General features: G+C 40.9%; 1 protein-coding gene across 1 annotated transcript; it reads right to left on the bottom strand.

The window, feature by feature from the left end:
* Positions 1-384: 384 nt before the first annotated feature.
* YIPF5 (Yip1 domain family member 5) lies at positions 385-8,140 on the bottom strand. Its single transcript, XM_059825388.1, has 6 exons — positions 8,107-8,140; positions 7,670-7,780; positions 5,903-6,075; positions 4,350-4,495; positions 2,116-2,297; positions 385-1,453 (listed from the first exon to the last, which is right to left on the bottom strand). Exons 2-6 carry the CDS (start codon positions 7,768-7,770, stop codon positions 1,291-1,293), a joined length of 765 nt encoding a protein of 254 aa, XP_059681371.1. The 5' UTR covers positions 7,771-7,780; positions 8,107-8,140; the 3' UTR covers positions 385-1,290.
* Between the last annotated feature and the right edge of the window lie 1,695 nt (positions 8,141-9,835).

The following is a 9,835-nucleotide window of genomic DNA, read 5'->3' as shown; positions in this document are numbered from 1 at the left end:
AGTTATGAACCAGCACTTCATTAGAGCTTTTTCATTTCCAAGGTGGTGGCGCAGAATTATTATCTACCTAAGTAACTTCCCCTCCCCAGTATGAGTTAAAACATGTCTGTATCCTTTTCTTGCTTATACTAAGAATTAGCAAGTGCTTATGCGAAGAACAACCATTTTTGCCTTCCCACTTCTTACGCTTGTAAGACTTCTTGTAAGTGACTAATATCACAAACAAGATTATACTTCTCATGTAAGATTATTTGTGACTGAAGCAAGTATCAAATCCGCTCACTGAATACAGTTTTAAGTATGATTTTGCTTCAATACTGAAGTTTGCTTTAGTAACTGAACTCTATTAAAAAAGAAATATTAGAAAAATCAAACACCTTTTTCAAAATTTAAGGAAAATTTAATCAATACGCCTTAAATTATTTTACAGTAACTACAATACTGACAAGCATAACATTTGCAAAATGGTGTTTTTCTTGGAAGTACTGTAAAAGAGATTACTTTTCATCTACTAGTATGTGCACCATTAGGAAAAGAAACTCTAGTTGAAGTCAACTTCAGAAATCCAAGTTAACATATAGCTACTTAGACATCCAAATGTATTCATATTTCAAGTGTGACAGAATTACAGATCCCTTTAACTTTCAAGCATCAGTTTTCTAATTCATAATTTAAGTATCTTAAATCCCGAAATACTATCACATCAAATGAACAAATAAATGAGACCAAAGAGCTTAAGAGTATATTTGTTAAAATACAGAAAATACTCTAACTGCTTATGTTCATTTGTGCATTTTGCTTTTGGTAAGAGGGGACAGGAAATAGGTTCTTTATTACTGCAGATCTATTCAGAGTACCCCAAATCTATGGCATCTGCAGTTCTGTTAACTTTTGCTGATAAAAATCTTATCAGGTATAACTGCAATCCTTCCCCTCCCTCGCTCCCCTAAAAAAAACCCCAAAAACCAAACAAAAAACCCAACCCTCAAATAAGCAACCAAAAGTTACTTTTCTAAAGAGACAGGAATGGGAAAGAAATCACATTAACTTGATAAGCATGAACACTTATTAAAGCTATAGACACCTCAGGTCAATTGAAAACAGTATTCAAAGTCCTAAAAAAGTGAACACGAGACATTTGTTTTAATTGTTCCAGATGATTCAAAACAGGTCTAAGTTTCGTGATAGCAACACTATGCAGTTGTTCGCAGCTGTTTCTGGTCCAACTAAATGTTCCAAGTTGATGTTTTCATTTTGGCCCACTGGAGTCCAACGGTTTGGACAGTCTATTCAAAACACAGAAATGAGAGCAAAGACTCCATACAATAAAGCACAGGGGTATGCTACTAGAAGTTGTTGTCCTTCCATTGCTAAGGCAGAAATAAAGATTTTGGAAGCAGAAAAACTGCACCAGCCAATGATTCCAGCCGTGAGAATAATCCCCATCATTCCCCTGTAAAGACAGAAATAAAAAGAGAATTCATGTAAGACTTCTGTATATATGCTTATAGGAGTTGTAACTGGACTCCTTCTAACACCTTTTACAGATTCTAAGATGCATTTTAGCTTTTACCTTTGACTTTTCAAATTAAATAGTTCCAGTAAAGACTTCAGAATGGTATTATTCAATTATGACAGCATTAAAAAAACCCCAAAATTAACTTTGTGCATATGAAATGTAAAAGTGGTGAGTAAAGTAACTATAGCAAGTTCTTTCTTTTCAGTCTCTAATTTCATACAGCTATGAGTAATCACACAGATTTTCTTCTGTGTCAAATTCAAATTTACATCTTAAATTACAATTACTTCTAGACTTTACAGGCACTGAGATTAGTCAGATTCAAAGCTGACTGAGACCAAACAATATTGTTATTTGAGTCTATGTATTCAAAAGCTATTAATTGACTTACAGATAAATCAAGTATTCACCTATCTTTCATCCAGTAAATACCTGAAGACTGCTGATATTTATGTTTTTACACTTACTAAAAATTCCTGTCATATTCAAAGTATATGCAGCTTCATCACTGAATGTGAAAATTCCTTTTAATTAATTTCCTCCAGCATCTCACAGGAGAGGAATCTATTACCAAATTATAAAGTTTATGTACTTACTGCAACGAAAACACAATTGCGAAAGTGGAAAGTAGGATCATAGGAAGAAGACAGTATCCAAGGACACTGGCAACGCAGCCAAACGAGACACCCGTCATGCTCATTAAGTTCAGGAGACAAAACATCCCTAAACATCCGATTGCACTTATTCCATACACATAACCAAACTGAATTTTACCAGCCTGAAAGTCAAGCAGAGTAATGTGTGTTAGTTACCAGAACGAGTAATGCCTCCCACAAACAAAGGGAAAAGGAAAGGATGTTTACAGAGTATCTTCATTTTCCCCCTTGCCCCCCACCCTCAATTCCTATATTCAAGTTCAACAGGCAGTATTTTCCCCCAACCGGAATTCCAGGACACCTGTATATTCTAGGCACTCAAGAGGCTCATTTATCCTAACATTACCTGTCTTGATGAACAGATTTGGATCGAATTGTTATTCTTTGATCTGGGCTGCGAAAGCCTACAAATTCTTTTAGGATTTAATCAACTACCTTCTCATGCCAATTGATTGCATGCAATAATAATCTTTACAGAACTAGTGTATAAAGACCAAAAAATTGTACTTCAGGAACTTCTTGACTAATCCAGAGCTGAAGTCTTTTAACTTGCGATAGAGTCCACAAAGTTATAGCACAACGTAAATTATAAAAAATTCCCAGAAACAGTTGAAGCTGAGCTGTAAAGTACTGTATATGAACGGCAGAATTAACTCATGTAGATTTTAAAAAGTCAAAATCAGAACTTTGCATACTAACAAGTATGTAGAAAGCATACATGCATTATTTCAAAACGTATGTATCCTATATCATCATGTTTTTCCAACGATGAGATTGATGCTTCCCTTGTAACACCTATCAAAATGCGCACAATGCGTGGTGTCCACCCCTGCAGGAACACAGGACCGTGCAGTTACTGGAACTACAATGGTGTGTAGCTTCGAGGCCTGTCTCCCACTACAAACTTCCAAACTAGGTTTACTTATAACCCAGCCCTCTTCTCCCTCAAGCGCTACAGAAAACAATCATGCCTGTTTTCATCTTTTTGCTAGGCTAAGCTTGTTTTCTTTCACTCACTCAATGTATTAAAAGAAAAAAAAACGACAGGAGAAAGTATAATTTCTTAGGAAAAGAACATTCAAATGTATCTATTATAAACACATTCATTAATCCTACTGGCCTAGTTTCCATAAATAAAGGTTACTTATAAAAGTAGGCTTAAAGTCCCCTTGGTACCAAAACGCTGTGTTCTAAGTGTCATAGCAATGTGAAATTTTAGGCAAAAATTAAATGCAGTGCCTGAAGACATTTAGAGAAAAAAACTGATTAAAAATATTGACGCTTTCAATGACAAGGAAGACTGTTGGCTGCTACTCTGTCATTTCATAATTGACACTTTTGAGTCATTAAAACACAACCTTAGTTCAATTAAGCTCAACTAAAAAAAACACCAGGCTTCTGACCTATTAAGAAGTATAAACAACTCGAAAGCAGGTTTACTTTAGAAGTGTTTTACCAGACTGACTCTCAATACTGAAAGTCATGCCTCATGCATCAGTACTTGTGAAATCACTTTTTACACATGAATTTTGAGTTTCCTTGCCTCTTGAATATTAGTAAAGAACAATGAATAAAGAGTATGGAGCAAAGAAATACAGTGAAACAAACTAGAGAAATAGACTCAAATATTAAACACAGTAAGAGTTAAAAAATAAAAGAAACTCCTAAATGAAGAAATAAATATTCAAATATTTAATGTGTCCACTGTTCTGATTCCTGATAAGACAGAAGACAGCAGAGACACTGCAAAAAGACAAGGTATGATTCTGAAAGTAAAACATCTCAATCTATAAAAAAAACCCAAACAGGCAAAAATCTGAGAACAAGGGTGACACCCATTCCTGTGACAAAAGGGAGCCATATTCCTCAAAAACAAAGCACGAAAAGAAATATGAATTATATTGAAATAATTGCCAGGCAAAAACCAAGCACAAAGACTTGGATTCAAACTCCACCGAAGTAAAGTGATATTGAACTCATTAATTTCAACCAGCAGTGTGTGAAGCCCCAGCTCCTCTTCCATACAGCCACAAATTCTTGGTCAGGATGTGCTTTTTGGGCCTCCATGCCAAGAAGTCACTTCCAATAAACCTACAGGTAACTTGGCTTTTTTCCCCCAGTGCTTCCAAGAATATTAATGCACAAACAGTAATATTTTGCAATCAATATCTTACCAGTAATAACGTGGCTCCAAAAGCTAGACAAAAGACCATTGGTCCAGCCAAATCAGTCTCATTCATGATGCTGCCATCTGCTACTTTTAATGGGTGTAGCACTGTTAGTGTCTTCTGCCAGATGTGGTCAAAATTGATCCCCAATTCTACAAATTACATGGAAAGAATTACACATATTTATTTCATTTTTTTTCCTTCTGTCGCCCCCATTTGCTTCACTCTTAGTTCTCCCTGCCTCTCCACTTTTAAACTCCTCCAGATACCATCCTATGGGGACCAGAGAATCGAGTCATTCCATCTTTCCTCAAGCTGCTGAGTGTACTGCCTCCACAGATTCCAGGTCTCAAATGCTCAGAAGTGACAAGGTGGTTTCTAAAGGAGCCCATAAAAGCAGCACTCTGGGTCAGCCCCAAAGTTCATTTAGCCCAGTACCCTGCCCTTGTAAGTGGCCAAAAGCAGGTATGTATGAAAGAGTATAAGCACAGAACATGCAGATTTCCCAAGTCTCCAATGACTGGTGGCTCAAGGATTTCTAATTCAAAGTAGTTTCTCTGTACTTAACTACCCTCAGTGGATTTCTCTTTCATAAACCAGCCATTGAGCCCACTAAAAAAAAAAAAAACCACCCACCCTTTTTAACCTCAGCATCTCATGACAAGGAGTTTCACAGCTCCCTCCAGCTAGAGGACAATTTCAAGTCTCCATCCAGTTTGACCACAGCTGTGCATCAAAACCTAGTTGGGAATGCAGTTACTATTTGCCCACCTCAGGCCCTGGGATGCATCTATGTAAACAAAACGATTTTTTGTAGAACACAAAAAAAGCAGAGTAGGGTGGAAGGCATCATGAATAGGTGTAAGTGATAGGTATCATGAGTAACTCTCTCTTTAATCAGTAACAGTAAGGGTTTCTTTGGTTGTTTGGTACTGAACAGTGATGGATATAAGCTGGAAACTGAAAGCATCAATCCAGGCACTAACTATGTTATCTGTTCTGGCATTCTGCACAGGCTGTACTCTACATAGGCATTTCTGCAGCATTTAGCATTCCTCTTTAGTAATGAAAGATTTCAGTTGTAACCAACTGAAACTAACTGCATCGATTTATCTTAGAAAAAGTGGGCAATTGTAAGTATTATTTGCAACAACAGAAAGATTAAGTGTTTTGTCATAGGCGCTGTATATGAAGTCAGGTTATCCATTTAATTCACAGAATCACAGAATCACTACGGTTGGAAAAGACCTGTAAGATCATCAAGTCCAACCATCAACTAACACCACCATGCCCATTAAACCATGTCCCACAATGCCTCGTCCAATTGCTTATGTCTTCCACAGAACAGCTGACAGGACATAATAAAGCACAATTCTAAAACTGCAAAAGTTCACTCAAGAACATGTATTTGATATACTAAAATACAGTTAAATAAAAAAATTAATGAGAATTTCAAATCAACTGTGCACTTTCAGAAGTAGGGAATACACACCCTGCTACTCAACTTATCCCCAAATTGGGAAGAGTTTTGGATTTTGGCCATAAAGCGTAAGTTATACCTTCTAACAGAGGTGGCTCATCCTCAAAATTACTTCCGTAAAAAGACTGTGCTGAAGTTGGAGTGTATGTCTGTGTTGGCTGGTAAATCTGCCCTGTGTAAGGCTGCTGCTGCTGCATCATGTCTGGAGGGACAAATCCACTTTGTTGAGGGTATTCATAGCCTCCATACTGCCTACAAAGAATGACATGACATTGTGGACAGATACAGACTTTTATTTTAAACACCTCCCAGCAAAAGCAAAGCTTATTTTCAGTAAGTAGGTTTCAGCAAACAATCCTGCCTTTGTTCTTATTTAAAAAGCCACATCAGATGATCCCCTACTCAGATCCAGGCCTTTTAGGCATATAGCCATGTTTGTCAATTCAAACCCTTATAAACAATACTATTAAGCTAAACAAGATAATTTTTGGTATATACGCTAGAATTGCTTTTTGGTTTTAAGTCAGAGGCCTGGAGAAATGAGCATTATCCATTGACTGAGTTACTACTACAAGCTGTAGACCTGTAAAAGAGTAGGAAAATTTTACATCTCAAACTTATTCAAATATTGTCCATTAATTACTACTGACAGCTCATTTGATGGCAGCATTAATTTGCTATTTAGAATGTTTATTTGCAAACTCACTGTTAGAGAACAAAGTTGCTCATACTATCACTTTTGTTACCCTCTATATTTAAAAAATGAGCTTAGTTTAAAAAAAAAAAGCTGTTTTCCCCTTCACTTTGGCACCATGTGCACCAGGTAGCATTATGACATACAAGGAGGAATTATGTTACACACATTAAACACGTTATGACATCTACCTACAGGATATGATACAGAGGAAAAAAGTAAGGACAATTTTTCAGTTTCTATTTCATGTATTCTCAATCATTTACTAACAAATCAATTTATACTGTCTTTGGAATACTTTCTATTACAGATTTTTTATGTATAAAAATACAGACTGCTACCTTTAAAAAAAAGCCTCATCAAAGCTATCTTCTGTTCCTAAACAAACTCGTAAATTATTCTTGCCACTAACCATTTCCAAGTCGGACTACAGAGATTTCAGCAAATGTGTCCAAAATATTTTACTATGAAAATATGAATGTAAAGAAGGAAAACCCAGAACTCATTCTCCTTTCTTTCCTTGTATCAGTAGAGTTCAGCCTCACCACAGCACTGTAATCCTTTTCAGGATGCAAACAGGCATCGACCTGCTCCATCTATCACAGGGATCACACAGGTCACATAACTGACCAAAACTCGCAGCCTAAGACTGGATATTCACAAAGGACTCCTAAGAGCTGTCCCGACCTAGAAACGTCCGCCACGCTTGCTACTCAAGCCTAGGAATCACCACTGACATCACAGGCTCATTTATGTGACACTGTAACTAATTTTTACTCCTTGAGTGACTGGAGGTGGATTTACAGAACAACGATATTTCTTTTCCCAAAGATGTGAAGATTATTCATATAATTAAGATTACTCATATAACCTTTCTTTCAATTTTCGAGTGTTTGCTTTAAAATTCAGAAGGCAGAGTATTCCGCATACAACTGCTTTGTATCTCCATTTATAAGATATGTTTTGCTCTTCAGAAAACAGAGCAACAGGAATTCAATTACAGGCAATAGCTGGCTGAAATGCCAATCCTTTTCTGAATAAACAGACTATCCCAGAAGCATCATAACTCAGGCCCAGTCACTAAAGAAGTGTGACCAAATGGCTTTACACAAGGCACACGTTACAGAAGTTCAAAAAGCGTGCACAAGTTACTTGCTGTACGGTCTTCCACTGTAATCATAGGACTGTGTCTGGTCATCAATACTGTAACTGGTTTGGAAGAAGTCTGTGTTGAAGCTGTCAAACCCAGACATCGCAAGTTATCTGAAAGAGAACAGCGAGGTTGGCTCGGCTCTGCAAACCCACCCTGGAAGGGAGCGCTTCAGAGAGACCAAGCGGCTCTGCCCGCTCGCGTCCGCGCAGGACCTGCCCGGGGAACCCTCCCACAGGGCCGCCCTGAGCTCCCCAAAGCACAGAGGCTGCTTCGGGGGCTCCCCTCCCCGCCGCCCTCACTCAGGCCGACCGCAGCCGCGCCGTCCGCTGCCCCAGCGCCTCGGCCCCCTCGGCCGCCGCAGCAGCCCCCGGGACCCCCAGCCCCTCTTCTCCCCGCAGGGAAGCCAGGGGAGCGCGGGCCCGGGGCGCAGACCCACCTGCAGCCCCCCACGGGCCCGGCCCCACACCCGCCGCCGCGGCCCCTGCGACGTGTCACCCAGCGGCCCGAGCGCTTCCGGGGCCAGCGGGGCCGCGCGTGCGCACGGCACGCCCGGCGGAGCGCCTCCACCGGGCATGCGCTGTCCCTAGCACCGCCCCGCGCCCTGCCTGCGTGGCGCCGCCGCGTTGCCAAGGGGACGGGGCGCGGGGCGGAGGCAAGATGGTGGCGGGGCGCGGGATGGCGGCTGCGGCTGGGGCCGCTCACCCCACCGCCCTGTCTGCCGCTGGCGGGGTTTGGCGGCTTCGGGCTCGTGCTGCGGGAGGGCTCGGTCACCCCCTCAGGACTGCAGGCGGCCTGGCCATCGCGCAGCCCCCCGCGAGGGGGGAGCTGGCGTTTTACCCTGCGTGGCGAAGCCTCCCTGTTAGAACTGAGGCTTCTAAGCCTCCTGACTTCTGTCTCCCATTGTTTCGCCTAAAATCTGAAGAAAAGCAAAGCATTGGCTTTTAAATACATGCGAAGAATAAAGTTCTGCCCATCTTTCAGTCAGCATTAAAGCATTAGTAGTCAGTACCTCCTTTTATTGCTTTACCTCGTCTTACGTGCTGAGAGTCAGATACCCCAGCTGTGAAACGGGAAGAGTGATACTGATTTGTCATGAGGTGAAGCTATAATGCACTGTCTAACTGCTAATTGTTACTTATTTTTGCTGTTCTCTCCTGGTGCAGCCACCAATGGCATGTAAAAAAATAAATAGTGGTTGTAAATCCTTCCATCAATATTACCCTGTCTAGAGAAACCCGGTCGGTAAATCTTGCTGTGGTCATGCAGAGCAGATGTGATGGTGTAAAAAACATTACGGAAAAGCTGAGCTTTTCTTCAGGAGGCACAGAAATGGACAAAGACAGGGCTCTGGTGATGGCGGAAACAGTCGCGTGTTCCTCCACTGTCACTGCTGTGTTTGCAATTAGTCCTTAGTTAGCCTGGAAGAGCTGCTAGGGGAGCGAGGAGAGAGGCTGAACGTGATGGGTGCAGGCAGAGCAGGAGCCCAGAAGCGCTGCCCGCTCCACCGGCAGGGCAGTGGCTGGGGCCCGTGCTGTGGCCTCGTGCCTGGGCTTGGGGCTCAGTCCGGCTCACCGCCGCGCCTCCCTCCCACGTCACAGCATCTTCGCAGGAGCAGACCGATCAGGGCATTGGGATGCGCTGCACTGCATCCCTAGAGAGCAATATATTCACTTCTAATGTAACTTTCTGAAGTAAAGCACTAAGGCTACAAGGCTTATGGCATTCCCTGTGTTTGTTTATGCTCAGCAGCGTCATCTGCTTTCAGCTGGATGCAAAATTTTGGTTTCACTACAGTTTACATACACAAGTAACATCAGAATGTTTTCAGTAAGAGTTTGGTATTAATGCATTTGAGGTCACAGAGGTATATATTACTAAGCAACATTTTTATTGTCAAAAACTTCTTTGTCTCCTGGATTTTTTTCCTATTAGTCGTCAAAAGAAATGGCATTGTAAGTCCTTGTATAAATGTGGAGCAGAGCAGGGATAAAATGCTGTTCACATGATTCAGAATTCTTGTTGACATCAATGAAAGGACTTTGGCCCTAGACATATTACAGAATCACAGAATCACAGAATCATTAAGGTTAGAAAAGACCTGTAAGATCATCAAGTCCAACCATCACCCCAACCCCACCATGCCCACTAAACCATGTCCCGCAGTG

Source organism: Gavia stellata, chromosome 16 (assembly GCF_030936135.1).
Source record: "Gavia stellata isolate bGavSte3 chromosome 16, bGavSte3.hap2, whole genome shotgun sequence".
Classification (NCBI taxonomy): domain Eukaryota; kingdom Metazoa; phylum Chordata; class Aves; order Gaviiformes; family Gaviidae; genus Gavia; species Gavia stellata.
This window is presented reverse-complemented; position numbering and strand designations above follow the sequence as displayed.

Bases quoted from the DNA above. Each gene is read 5' to 3' on its own strand.
- YIPF5 (XM_059825388.1), bottom strand. From the start codon at position 7,770: ATGTCTGGGTTTGACAGCTTCAACACAGACTTCTTCCAAACCAGTTAC. The intron at 6,076-7,669 runs GTAACTTGTGCA...CATTCTTTGTAG, and splicing joins AGTGGAAGACCGTACAGCAA to GCAGTATGGAGGCTATGAAT. The intron at 2,298-4,349 runs GTAAGATATTGA...CTTGACTTTCAG, and splicing joins TTGGAGCCACGTTATTACTG to GCTGGTAAAATTCAGTTTGG.